This window comes from Rhinolophus sinicus, chromosome 18, assembly GCF_057876585.1.
Source record: "Rhinolophus sinicus isolate RSI-liver-muscle chromosome 18, RSI-T2T, whole genome shotgun sequence".
Lineage (NCBI taxonomy): Eukaryota > Metazoa > Chordata > Mammalia > Chiroptera > Rhinolophidae > Rhinolophus > Rhinolophus sinicus.
The window spans coordinates 69,216,388-69,231,486 of NC_142518.1; the positions used below are offsets into that span (position 1 = coordinate 69,216,388).

The 15,099-nt window shown below is 40.9% G+C and overlaps 1 protein-coding gene across 1 annotated transcript; it reads right to left on the reverse strand.

Annotated features, from left to right (window-relative positions):
* Window positions 1-3,107: 3,107 nt before the first annotated feature.
* Window positions 3,108-3,470, reverse strand: LOC109438756 (histone H2B-like). The gene has a single exon (XM_019718797.3). The coding sequence runs from the start codon at window positions 3,468-3,470 to the stop codon at window positions 3,108-3,110; it is 363 nt and encodes a 120-aa protein (XP_019574356.3).
* Between the last annotated feature and the right edge of the window lie 11,629 nt (window positions 3,471-15,099).

The following is a 15,099-nucleotide window of genomic DNA, read 5'->3' on the forward strand; positions in this document are numbered from 1 at the left end:
ACCATTTAGGTTTTATCTAAATGTTTTGTTAATACAGTGACACTAAGAACATTCTCATACATGTCTCTTTGTACTCAGGCCTCTAGAGTAGGTACCTAGGAGTGGAATTGTTGCAGTCAGCAGTTGGTGCATCTCCTGCGTGTTAATCGGTATGCCAGATTGCTCTCAAAAGGCCTCAGACCACCTTCCACTCCTACTAGCAGTGGATGCAAAAGTCCCCATGGCCTTATCTCCTCACCAACATTTGAGGTGGTCAGTCTTTTTCATTCTCACTGCTTTAATGATGTGAAATAATATCTCATCATGGTTTTGGTAGGCATTTATTTCTCAGACTACTTGTGAGGTGATGCCTCTTCTGTGTATTTTTCTTTCATTTGTACTTCCTCTTCTGTGAAATGCCTGCTGAAGTCTTCCTAATTTTAAGAAGCACTTGAGGCCATAAAAGTCCCGCTAAGTGGCACTTAGCCATCACCATTATGGGAACTGTTTTTTACTGTCACTCTCTGTTTTTATGTACCTATGTTTTCATTGCTGTGCAACAATTCTACACAATCATGTATTTCCTTCACTATGAAAAATTACCAGCTATTTTTCCTCTTTGAATATTATCCTTCCCCAGTTTTTCCAATATCTCCTTCATAAACTCCTATAGGATGTAGTTTATGCGTTTTAGTTCTGTGCATTATGTCTCTTCACCTTTCCTTTCTCTTTATCTCTCTAGGAGGCATTCCATGATTTCTTTCATCCATGTTCCAATACACTAATTCCTTATCCAGGTGTGTTAATCAATTATTTAATATACATTAAACTTTTTATTCCAGTGGTTCTGTTTTGCACTTTCAGAAATTGTACTTGAGTCTTTGTGATATTTGGTTGTTTCTTCCTTATGATTATTTATATCTTGTCATTTACTTAACATGTCAACACTTTTTCAATTGTTTGCATCTGATTATAAGTCTTTGTAGGACAATATGTTGGTGTTTTGTTTTTTCGTTTGTTTGTTTGTTTTGTTTTTCTATTATGAGCAAGTTTGGAGCTCCTCCACAGAGGCTTTGACTAACATTTGCCCCATGTCTGGGTTTTCACCAGACTTCCTTGAGCCATGCTGATAGCATTTATTGGAACGCCAAAGCCATGTAAAGGCAGAATATTGATTTGAAATTATCAAAGGAACCTTTTCCTCCCATCCATACACCAGACCAAGATATGCACATTTCCTTGTCATCTCCCTTTCTCCATAGGAAAAACCCAGCTTTTCACTAAGAGTGTTGTCTCTCAAGGGTCTGGGATTGATAGAAAGATCTCAGTTGTCTATTAGTTTCTAGCTATTTTCCTGCTCATCCAAGCATTTAAAATAATGTTTGTGATATTTTTTCAACTATTTCTACTTTTTTGGAATAGGAGGGTTTTGCTAATCTAGTAGTGTGCAAATAGTGTGCAAGTAAGAAATGTAAGTGGCCCTTAAAATTGTTTTAGAAAGACAAATCCGATTAGGGTCACTCATTAGTACTTAGCTGATATCAAAGCTACTCTGCAAGTTTTGAGACAACTTGCACTCACACACCTGTTGTCTTGGAGGAGCTGGTTGGAGGGCAAGGCTCAGTTGGGCCCCTGTCCCTCCCCACAGAGTCTCAAAGCCTATCCATGTGGTGTCTCCAGCAGGATAGGGAGACTTCCTACAAGGCAGCTCAGAGGTCTCAACAAGCAAGGCAGAAGCTGCCTGTGCTTCTAAATGATTAGATCTGTAATTGGCATAACATCATTTCTACCATGTTTCACTGGTCAAAGAAATCACATGTCTGCCCAGGGTCAAGAGCAGGGGAAAACAGACAGGACCTTTCAATGGAAAGAGTGTCAAGGAACGAGAGCCGTCCTCAATCTGAAATGTAGTGCCATGCACACACACTTGTTGAGACGCTGCTCGGTGCCACACACTGGGTATGACAATACAACAGGGTTGTACTCAAATAAAAATTTCACAAAGCAGAGAATTGAAAAAGTTATTTGTTTGAGGAATTTAAAAAATTGATTTCTGTATTGTGTATCATTCCTCATTTATATATTTAAATGCAGGCCTAATGTGTGGTATGATGGAAAAGTATTGTAGGCATACATTGATGGATATATCCGCTTCTGAACATTACTGCATATCACACATAAAGTATTTCTGAAATTTTTCGTAACACAGTCGTGGAACGATGTGAATAAGATGGTAAATAAAATTAATAGAAAAATAATTTTGACCTTATAGATTGCTGGAAATGTAGGTGTAGAAAAGTAACAAACAGAATTGGTCATTTAGAAAAGGGATGAAATACAACAAGGTTAAGAAAAATTCATGATTTTCCATGAAGCAAACTGCATTCATTATTGTCGATAATGTAAATGAGTAAGTATCTACAACAGTTTTGTCTTGGGAAACTTTACACTTTTAAAAATAAAGGCCCAAAGAGCTATTATGTCAATAGTATCAGCAAATATCACTGTATGACGTGTTAGAAGAGATTCAATAAACTTAAAATTTATTCTAAAATCATAATACAGAACAATCACATCATGTTAATGTCAACTCCAAATTCGTATGAAAAATATTTCATCTGAAAGAGTACAGAGGAGAATGGCATTTTTTCCAGATATTTGAAAATCTCCTTAATATGTGGCCTACCAGAAGACAGATGGATTCTTATATCTGCTTCTGAACTTTATCTGTTGCCATATCAGATATAATGAACTTCTGGAAAATTCCACCATGCACTCCTGAGGGAATGAGAGTGAAAAAGTTAAATGTCATTGTAAGCCAAATATCCTCGAAAAGGCAGACCTACGTACCTAGGTCAGGAATGACCATTTAGGAAAGCCACGAATGGCAACGTGGTGAAGGAAAAAAATCTACACTTTTCCCTGGAATAAATTACACTCTCTATATTTATTAAGGTAGACTCGATAATGTTTTGTCCACGGTAAAAGTGCTTTCAATGTCGGCAGAAAGCCACGGGATCAAACACGAGAGTAGATCCCACTTTTAGTGCTACAGGTCTTTCTGTGAGAAGGGAGGTGGCTCTTAAAAGAGCCTTTGGGTTGCGATGTTCAGGTGTTGCTCAGGCAGCTCATTTGCCAGTTTTGTATTGGAGGGTGGCCTTGGTTCCCTCGGATATGGCATGCTTGCCAAGCTCCCCAGGCAGGAGCAGGCGCACGGCCGTCTGGATCTCATTGGAGGTGAGGGTGGTGCGCCGGGTGTTGCGGACCAGGTGCGAGGCCTCGTCAGCGATTCGCTCGAAGATGTCCTTCACGAACGAATCCATGACGCTCACGGCTTCCTGTGACAGGCTCAAGCCCTCGTGAACGCTCTTCAGAACCCTGGAGAAGTAGGTGGCGAAACTGTCGGCACTGCCGCGGCGGCGGCGGCGGCGGCAGCGGCGCCTGGGCTGCTTCTGCTTTGGGTTCTCCGGCGCCGGTGCCGGTGCTTCCATGGGCTCCTCTGTGCCCAGGAATTCCTCAGAAGTAGCTTCAGAGGTAGGTTCAGCCACCTCCAGAAGTTCCTCGGAAGTAGCTTCAGAGACAGGCTCAGCCATGTCGCAGGCGGCTTCTCCACAGCTTGTGAGGAAGAACTGGCGGCTGCTGAGGTGCAGCGACCGGTTTATATGGGCTGCATTCCCTGACGTCACGGGCAGTCTCCAGAGCTGATTGGGTAAAATGCCATGCAGGAGGCTGTCACAAAGTCACGCTATGTGACACGTGATCGGATAGGCTTCTGCTTGGCATCACGTGCACCAATCAGAGCGAGGATCCATCCACCTCTTAACTTCCTGTGACTGCCATCAGAAAAACGTTAGAAAGATGCTACATAGGGCAAAAAGTCATCTGATAATGTGAGCTGACTGATGCTCCAGCAGGAGAACTTTGAAAAGACTTCACCAAAAGCACCTGAATTGTAGACATTTCCACTTCCGTTTAGGCTCCTGGAGAGAGCCTGACCTTCATAACCCAATTCCTGACTGCTATCAGAATGACTCTGGCCACTTGAGCCCTTTTCCTCTAACCTAGAATCTAATGTCCTGGGCTAAGCCACCCTGGCTCAAGCAGGAACTACCTGACATGGCCCAGCAGCATGTGTGCAAATTAAGGAACATAATTTGCTAATTGTTCCCTCCTGATTTGATCAAAATGCTCAGTGAGCCAGTGATACATGAAATGGCAAAAGCACAGTCTCCAAACAGAAATGGGAAAACCTATAAAGAAATAAAAACTGCTTAAAAATCAGTTTGAGTCCCTTGAAAGAACCTGAACTTCAAAACCCAACTCCTTGCTGCCATAAGAATGACTCTGGACACTTTGGGGCCATTTTCCTCTGTCAACCTTTAGTCCTTGGTACCAAATCAACACCAATAGGAATCCCTAATTTGGGGTGTGGTGAAAGTGAAGAAGGACATTATTTCACGGTGTCACAGTGCAATTATACAGTAGCATGGCTGGGAGACTGGCCCTGGAGGGAGGCCCCTCTCCAGCTAGACAGCTCTGCTCTGCCTGCTCTGGCCAGTCAGCTTTGGTTTTTCTCTCTTCCTTTGCTCGTGGTCTTCCTCTTCCACATTTCAGCTCCAACTGGCGAACCTCCGTTTTCAGGGAAAACGGAAAACGTGTTCTCCAAAGCAGCGGGGAGCTGACTTATATGTACAGAAGTCCCCACCCCTGGTCCCTGATTCGTCTATCCTCATGCAAATGAGGGCTCCAAATCCTCACAGTTTGATTGGTCCAAAATGTACTGTCCTGATTGGTCAGAATGGAGACTTTCTGATTGGTCAGTGAAGATGCTGTTGGGGGACAGAGCGGAACTCCCTTATGTCAGGAAAACAGTGCAGGCAGGCAGTTCAGTGCAGGAGGCAGACAGCTTAGTGCAGGCTTCTCACTGAAGTGTGGTTTGCATGAAAGGCCCCTGTTGAGAAACTGCTGCTTGGTTCTGCTTTTAAATTTGAGCCCAGTTAGCCACGAGGAACCCTTCTCAGTAGGTATCTTCTTTCTCAGTGTGCACAGCTCCAATCCAGAATCTACTCTTTCCATGGCTGAGCCGCTATGGCTTTCGCAGTAACTCGCTGACATGGCGGGCAGAGTGCTCCTGCCAGTCATAGGACACAATTTACCAGCTATTACTCCAATTCTCATCAAAAACCCTTGGTGAATCAGAGAAAAGAGAGTGGTAAAACCACTTTCTCCAAAGACAGAACACAGAATTAGGGATACTTACATATTTCATATTTAATAGCAAGATTGGAAGATTTTTTTACTTTGCAGTTCAGAACTCTCAAATTCAAATTTTCCCAATTTAAAATTTATTTTTAACATTACTTAGGTCCCCAAAATGCCCTCACGTACTTGAATTGATGAAAAAATATGAGCCGTTAGTTGAAAGAAATGACTGCGCCAATTCTCTGAGAAACCGCCAGCGTGAGAGAAAAAGAATCAATACAAGGGAAATATATTAAAATTAGGAACATATTCCTTTTAAAACTCTATGATAAGACAGGCAAAGGCATTTCCTCATTTGTATAAAAATAAATTACAGAATTTGAACCGAAAAGGACTTTAAAAGAATTGAAGAAATGGAAAGTTTCAATGAGCTATGATGCAAATGGTCAGGCTTCCAAGTGTATTTCCTGTAAGGCCTTCAAGGAACAGCTATTGCTACTACTAATAAAATGGTTTCAATCCTTAAGGAAGAAAAAAATAAGTTTTATTACTAGGAAATATATATGATGATAAAACCACCAAAGAGTTTACAGCAGTGATTTATTTGCACCATGAAGACAATATTCATGTGAATTCCAAAGCTACACGAAGGAACTCTTTTGATTACAAATTCTCAAGGAGATTTTTCCCCACCCAAAATCAAGAACATGGAATAGTTTTTTGTTTTTGTTTTTTGGTATCTTCCTTTCCCAATAAGAAAAGTCGAGTTTTTCTTTAAAGGTGTGGTCATTCAAGAATCTACAATTATTAAAGGTCTCAGTGGACTATTACTTTCTGTCACTTTTCATGCAAAGCTGAGCATTTAAAATAATGTATATAATAATGTTTCAAGTTAGTTTGTATTTTCAATGGAACATTGTTACATTTTCTATTCCATTTATTTTCTGAATTAAAAGTATAAGTGTCCCTTCAAACATAAATCAAGTTAGTGTCACTTAGTGGTATTCAGTCGATGTCTAAACTACTCTGCAATGTAAGGGACGATGTACACACATACCTATGCCTTGGAGGGACCTCTCCAAGGGGGTCTCCAGCAGGATAGGCAGATTTTTGACGTGGCTGGTCAGAATTCTCAAACAGCAAGGCAGAAGCTATGTGTCCTCTTAAAGATTAGCTCTGTAATGAGCAAAATATCACTTCCTGTGTACTCCATTGGGAAAGCAAATACAGGCCTGCCCAGAGCCAAGAAGAGGGGGAAATAGATATGCCTTCACAATGGGAGAAGTGTCCAGGGATGAACAGCCTTCATAAATCTAACAAACAGTGTCATACAATACCCATTTCTTGAGATGTTGCTGGGAGCCATGTAAGTGGTATGTCCATACAACAAAGTCCTTGCTTCCCTGGGCCACAGTGGTAAACTCTGGAAAAATTTTCTACTTGACTTACCCCTATCTGAGTGACCTCACAAATGTAGTGAAGCCCTATAATCCAGGGCAGTGCTTTCACCCTAAGCAGCATGAAGTTTCTAACCATTATAGACATCCTCTCCCACTCCTGAGTGCCTGGACATAGAGACATAGATGAACAGATGGATGGAAAGGAGAATTATCAAGTGAGTGCATGGCAAAAAGAGCTGTGCCAGAAACTGGTCCCAATATCCAATTTCCTATTTGGGGCCACAATTATCTTGTGGTCCAATTCTTTCAGGGATTCCCTAACACCTGAGGCCTTAGGATGCAGCCCATCCTTCTCCATCTTGCCTACAAATGTATATGTCCTCAGAGTCATAAATGGGCCAAGTTTGGGGTCACAGAAGGAACTAAAGGAGGAGGAAAAGTAGAGACAGCCCCTGATGTCTACAATCCAACACTGTAGCAGTTTGCTTAGGGATACACTTGCTAAAGCAAGTCGACTTGAATTAATTCCCAAAAGTAGATTGAGGTAGGTGAAGTAAATTGGTGCAGCATTTCCATTTTTTAAATTAGTTTCAGGTGTACAAAACAACATAATGATTAGACACTTACACATCTCACAAAGTGATAACTCCAACAAGTCTACTACCCATCGGACTCTGTACATAGTTATTACAATACCACTGACTACATTCCTTATGCTGTACTTTACATCCCATGGGGGGTTGGAAATATATGAATATTTCCCACCAGCAGGCAGGCACACACACATATATTTACATATATTCAATATTATTTTATATTAGTTTCAGGCATACAGCATAGTGGTTAGGCAGTTATGTAATTTATTAAGTGATCTCCTCTGATAAGGCATTTCCTTTGTCTTAAAATATTTCCTTTTTAGCTGGTAAATGCTGAGAAACATGGTTACTAAGATCTACTGATGAACCAGACCCTAGAGTGAGATACGGGACATCACCTGGATGTCCTGTGACCTTGGGTAATGCCCTTTACCTCTCTGGGAGTATCCTATCAAGGAAACAACACTGAGTTCCTAGAAGGGAGAGAATTCATTAAGCCAGTCCAATATTTATAAGAAGAAGAGTAATGGTACACCTGAGTCCTCCTTAAAACAAAGTTCCCTGGGGTGCGTGACAAAATACCTGGATAATCATCAAGGCCACCCAAGTCACTGACTTCAGTCAAGATGGCCGAGTAGGTAGGTGCTCTGCTCACCTTCTCCCAGGACCACATCAAAATTACAGCTAAATGATAGAATCACCATCATTGATAACCACCTGATGACTAGCGGAACAGAATTCCTATAACTAAGGATATAAAGAAGAAGCCACACTAAGACTGGTAGGAGGGGCGGAGATGCGGAATGGGCTGGTCCCTCACCCATGATGTGACGGGTAAGAATCAGGAGGGATATCTCAGCTGAGGAGGGATAATTCCCCTGAGCAGTGAGGATTCCCAGGCCCACACTGGGCTCCCCAGTCTGGGGTATGGGTGCAAGGAAAAGAAGTCCCTGTAATACCTGGCTGTGTAAACCAATGGGGTTTGTGTCTGAGGAAGACAACAAGCTACTAAAGACCTAGGCACTGCATGTCTTAAAGGGCCCACGTACAGACTTACTCGCTCACAAACTCACTCACTCAGAGCTCCAGCACAGGGGCAGCGACTCAAAAAGCACCAGGGACATACGGGGAGGAACTGAATTGACTAGCATCAGCGCAAGGGCTGGAGGGGCATGGAATCAGGGTAGGTCTCTCTGGGAACAGAAGGGCTCGAAGATGCCATTGCTCCTTTGTTGAGCCCTCCCCCCACACAGAGGGCAGGTGCAGGCAGGCATCATATCTGAATGCTCCATTTACCTGGCTGATACCATATGCCCCACCCTGGCGATTCCTTGGGAGCCCTCTGCACCACACTCACGAGCCGATCCGAACATCTTTCAGTGGCTTCCACACAAACCGCCAGTCTCCGCTCATGCTGCAGACTTTCCAAAAGTCTCTCAAAGGTCCACAAACCCCAAGCAAGCAGTGGCTGGCCTCCACGTGCCCTGTACCTCTTGCTAAGTGACTCCAAGCCAGGCACTAGTGGCAGCTGCCTCAGTTCCCAAAATAGCCTCTCCCAGGTGCTTCCAAGCCCGGCACAGGCTGCTACCAACTGCAGATCACTTTGTAGCTCCTGCCAGGTGGCCCCGGGATGGGCACAGGTAGTGGTTGATCTTGGCCTACAGCAGAGCCCCTCCCAAGAGGCCCCAGAACAAACACATCCCATGGCCAGCTTCAGACCACACCCGAGCACCACCCAACCACCTCCACAAATGATACACCCAAAGGGCCACTTGCCAGGCACCACAGTCCCACTAAAGTGAACCCGCTTGGTGGGGTCAGCCCCTGCAAAACAGCTCATCCACTGTAGTCAAGGCCAGTCCTCACAGCCAGTAAGTCTGAGGGTCAATGCCAACCACTGTCATTGCAACAGCAATCAAGGCTGACCTACCACAAGAGGGCACACACGTCCCAAATGAGGGACACCCCTGGAGCACCCGGCTCAAGTGACCAGGGAGACTATGCCAGTGGTCACCTGTTACATACGCATAAGGCCACTCTGGCAGATCTACCCAATACATAGACACTTAAGCTACCATCAACTTAAAACAGACTGCTATAAACCTAGCTTGGTATATATGAAGCACATAATGGCCACAAACCAAAAATCTACAAGAGATGTACGAGAAATAAAGAGAAATAATCCAAACACAACACTACAGAATGTCATCAACATGCAAGAGAATAGGAAAGGAACAAAGAACTACAAAGACATTGAGAAAACAATTAACAAAATGGCAATAACTACATACCTATCAATAATTACTTTAAGTGTGAATGGACTAAAATGCTCCAGTCAAAAGACATAGGGTGGCTGAATGGATAAGAGGACAGGACACAGGACACACACATATGCTGTCTACAAGAGACACACTTCAGATAGAAGACACTCACAGACTGCAAGCAAAGGGAAGGAAAAAGATATTTCATGCAAATGAAAAAGAAAAAATGCTGGGATAGCAACACTTGTATCACAAAAAATAGACTTTAAAACAGAGGCTATAACAATAGACAAGGGAGGACCTTTCATAATGATAAAGGGATCAATCCAGCAAGATTTGACTCTTATGAACATCTACTCACCCAATGTAGGAACACCTAATTATTAAAAGCATAATTTTAGAACATTTCACCCCAAAACAGCAGAATATAAATTATTTTCAAGTGCACATGGAACATTTTCCAAGATAGACCATACATTAGGTCACAATAAATGTCTCAATAAGTTCAAGGAGATTGAATTCATATTGAGCGTCTTCTCCAACAACAATGGCATGAATCTAGAAATCAATAACAAGAAGAAAAACTGAGAAACACATGGAGCCTAAATAACATGCTCCTAAACAATGAATAGTTTAACAAGATCAAGGAAGAAATCAAAAGATACCTTGAGACAAATGAAAATGAAAACACAGTGACCCCAAATCTATGGGATGTGGTGAAAGCAATCCTAAGAGGGAAATTCATAACAATGCAGGCCTACCTCAAATGAACAACAAACAAACAAAACAAGAAAAATTTCAATTAAATAATCTAACCTTACAGGTAAAGGAACTAGAAAAAGAAAACAAACTAAGCCTAAAGTGAGTAGAAGGAAAAGAATAAAGAACGTCAGAGCAGAAATAAACAAAATAGAGTCTGAAAAACAATACAGTTAAACCAATGAAACCAAGCGCTGCTTCTTTGAAAAGATAAATGAAACTGATAAGTCTTTAACCAGACTCATCAAGAGAAAAAGGGAGAGGACCCAAATAAATAACATCAGACACGAAAGAGGAGAAGTGACCGTTGACACCACATGAGTACAAAGGATTATAAGAAAACACTATGAACAATTATATGCCAACAAATTGGACAACCTGGAAAAAATAAATAAATTTGTAGAAACATGCACTCTTCTAAGACTGCATCAAGAAGAAACAGAAAAACTGAAATAGAAAATTTGATTGCTACCAGTGAAATCAAATTAATAATCTAAAACCTCCCAACAAACAAAAGTCCTGGACCAGATGGCCTCACAGGCGAATTTTACCAAACATTCAAAGAAGAATTAACACCTAACCTTCTCAAACTATTCCAAAAAATTGAAGTGACGGGAAGGCTCCCAAGCTCATTTTACAAGGCCAGCATAGCCCTGATACCAAAACCAGACAAATACATTACCAAAAAAGAAAACTATAGGCCAATATCCCTGATGACCACAGATGCAAAAATCCTCACCAAAATACTAGGGAATTGAGTTGAGCAAGACATTAAAAAGATTATACACCATTATTAAATGGGATTTATTCCTGGGGTGCAAGGTTGGCTCAATACTTGCAAATCAATGCATGATACACCACATAAACAAAATGAATGATAAAAATCATATGATCATATCAATAGATGCAGAAAAAGTGTTTGACAAAATCCAACATACATGTATGACTAAAATTCTCAGCAAAGTGGGGATAGCGCAACATAATAAAAGCCATATGTGACAAACCCACACCTAACATCATACTCAGTGGTGAAAAGCTGAAAGCTTTTCCTTTAAGATGAGGAACAAGTCAAGGATGTCAACTTTTACCACTTTTATTCAACAAAGTATTGGAACTTGAGCCACAGCAATCAGACAAGAAAAGAAATAAAAGGCATCCAGATTGGAAAGGAAGAACTAAAACTGTCATTATTTGCAGATAACATGATACTATATATAGAGAACCCGAAGGATTCCACCAAAAACACCCCTTACAAAAGTAATATGCAGGAATTGGTTGCATTTTTATACACCAATAACAAGCTATGAGAAAGAGAAATTTCTGTCAGAGCTGACTGTAGCTTGTGCTGCTTTGATTGGAGCTCCTATCATCCCCATGATTCCAATGTGCACATTATGAAGTTTTACATTTTCAAGAACAAAAGATTACAGTCTTAGAAAGAACAAGTTACACAAATCTAAAGAAGTTAAGAGTAGTAAATTCAGATTCTAGAGAGCCTGGAATAGGTATTGTTTTTTTTAACTTTTTGACTTAGTTATTTCTGTACTGTGTTTGGGTTATCACTTAAGTTTTCAATGGATTCTGCAATACGGGTAATGTTGAAAAAGTTTGAGTGGGATATGCTTGCCCTATTAATACTATTTTCCTAGGGTTGTTGCTTACGTTTTTTTGCTAAGCCTTTAAGCCCTTTCTCTTAGTTTTTCTTTTCAGTCATCAACACCATTAACTCATGATTGCTCATTAGATGTCCTTTTTCCTCAATCACATGCACAGTGAAAAATTAAGTGTATTGATTTATCTCAGTTTTCAAAAATCAAACCCCATTTTTCTCTCTCCTTTCTAGATTTCCTATGTATCATTCAACTCTTGCATTCCAGTCTTCAGAGCCCATATGGTCCACTATTAATATTGTTTTACTAACACTCCTGTTTGATTCTAGAATTTATAATTGCAAGTCACACAAAGAACATGAAAATATCCTAGGATATTAGGTTTTAAAAAATGACTTGTCACATAATGCATTATGTAAGAGACCTGTGTGAAAGAGCAAGTGTGCAAAATCATTTGTATTTCATATAGGCACACACTGGAATTGTGAAGGAACAACAATTAGCCTGATATAAATTAAGTGATTTAGTAAAATACAGTTTTATGGAACATGACTACAGTTCTGTCTTAGAAAATATGATAGCTCTACACTGAGTTTTTCCCACCTACCATTATGTTCTGGATGTGTAAGAAGGTCTTGGGACACCACCCAGAGAGATTTACCTGCAGTTGTTTTCATGGTAGTATTTCCTGGTCTCTTTGAAAAACAAATTATTTTTTTCAAGTCATTATATAAGATTATTTTAATACTCCAAAGTAATAATAATTAATATTCCTGATGAGGGGATTCATTTATCCTAAATCCTTACTCTAATGATCCCAGGAGACCTCTGAAGGTGTAATGGCCCATTAGAGTTCCTCCCCATTGGACAGAATCAAACAGATCTTTATACTCTTTAAAAAGGTATTGCCCCCTTTCATGTCTGCACTACTCAGGGAAGCTCTCCCTACTACCCTGCTTTTCTCCCATTCTTTCTCTTTAGCTCATGAGGCTCTGCCAATGTTAAATAGTCTCTGTGTCTTGTCTCTTCTGTAGAATCCTGTTCCTCTTCTGAGGGGCTCGAGGAAAGTTTGGTTTCTGTAGATGATCCAGATTTTTGTCTCATTGTTTGGCTGAGAGTAACATCATCTACAGGTTTCCACATCTTAATTAAAAGGGGAAATTGCAACTTTTTTAAAGGAATGAATGGAATCCATTTTAAAAAATTGAGAAAAGAGTTAGGTTTAAAGCAATCGTAATACCTCTTAAGGATTGAAATCACATAGTATCATCTCCCTTCACAGAGATAGGAAGGAGAAATGAAATATCAAAATAAAAATACTCAATATTCAAACAGTTGTGGAAGAAGGTGAAGGGTGGGTTACTTTATTTCCCTCAAGCAGACACCAATATTTTCTTAATATAATAGAAGAGGAGGAAGAAATGCCCTCCTAAAGCCCAAATTCATATCTCCTGTGGCTTGAAGTGTGGTGTGTCCCCTTAAACTTCATATGTTGTAATGACGAGCAGGGAAAACAAAGGAGTATACACACACACAAGTTTAAAAGGTTTTAGTATATATATGTATTTACTATTGATCAAAAAAATCACTTGGCTAAATATACAAAGAAAGTTAATAGGGAGCATCCAAAAGCAGTGATAAATTCTATAGGATAGCAAATATTACAGTAGATGCCAAAAGCTCATCAAATGTGGGGAAGCAACACTGGAGAGGTCAGGAACTGATCAGATCTCACCAGGTCCGTGGCTGAAGATCAGGGCGTCCCCTGATGCTGCAAGCTCCAAGCTGCATACAAGTTCCCAATGCCAATGCCAGAATGGTGACGAATGACGAATGTACTGCCAACTGAGGCCTGTCTTATATATATATCTCTTCATATATATTTTTGAGCCAAGTTTCTTGTTCCTGCCTCCCCCCGCACTCAGGGAATAGTCAGTTCCGAGAGGGTTTGGCAGTTACTGTGATAATGTTAAATCTTGGAATCGTCCACCCCTCAGACAGACAGAGGACACACACACACGATAATGCAAGTCACACAGCGAGGTTTATTTCCAGCTAGCTGGGGTCCCCGTCTCTGCCCGATGCAGCGGGTTTTAACAAGGACCCCTAGCCCTTAAAGCTAAGGGTTTTTATATCATTTCTAAGGCACTCAGTAATTTTCCATAGTTTTAGGGAGTACAAGTTAAACTACAATTCTCACATAGCTAAGGCATTTAGTAATTTTTCATAATCTTAGGGAGTACAGGTTGAGCTATGCTTAGGGAGCACAAGTTGAGCTATGCTTCAAAGAGTTTACAGATAAGCTACAAAAGCCTCCATAGCTTCAGAGAGCAGGAGATAAGCTACTAGACATCTGGTCTCTATGCCCAAATCCTGGAATTAACAATTAGGCCATTAGGTTATTTTAAGCTCAGGGCTGTTAACCCTATCTTAACCTTAAAGTCCCAGTTCTTATGCTAACAGTCTCTTACAATAAAAATATTGCTTATCGGGCTGAAGGGCCAGTTCATTCAGACAAACAATACCTACTGTTCTCGCCTGGGACCATTGGCCCAAGGCCTTCCAAAGCCTGGCAACGTGCCTGTCGCGTTACTCTGATATAACTTAGTTACTTCTTCACCTCATCTGCTGATGTGGGTGAAACAGACAGAAAGCAACATCATCCCATATTTCTCCTGTCAGGGAAGAGACGAGGGAGAATTCTCTTAACTCTAAGCTAACCATCACCTCACATGAGGGAAAAACAACAGCACTGCATGTGAGGGAACAAAAAGCTAACAGACAAACCTAACCATCACCTCGTGAGGGAACCACCATCACCTCTTGAGGAAAAACAGACAACATGAAACAATGAAGCTTTTTCAGCCCTGGAAGCTATATCAGCCAATGAAGGCAAATTTTTCTAACATTTTTCCCACATATGCTGATGAAGACCTAAATACTAGTATCTCATAGTGGTCCTATTGGGAGATAGGGTCTTTACTCAGGTAACCAAGTTAAAGGATGTTCATTAGAGTGGGTCTTAATTTAAAATGAGTGGTTTCCATATAAAAAGAAAAAAGAAAATGAGACACAGAGACGTGCATAGGGGGAGGAAAATGCAGAGAGATAGAGGGAGATTTCCCCATCTGCAAGGTAAGAAGAGAGGCCTTGAACAGATTATCCCCTCACACCACTCTGAAGATACCAACCAGCTGACACTTGAGTTTGCATTCTGAGCCTCCAAAATCTGAGCCAATAAATGTATCTTGTTTAAAGAACCCAATCTCTGGAATTTTTTAGCAACTTTAGA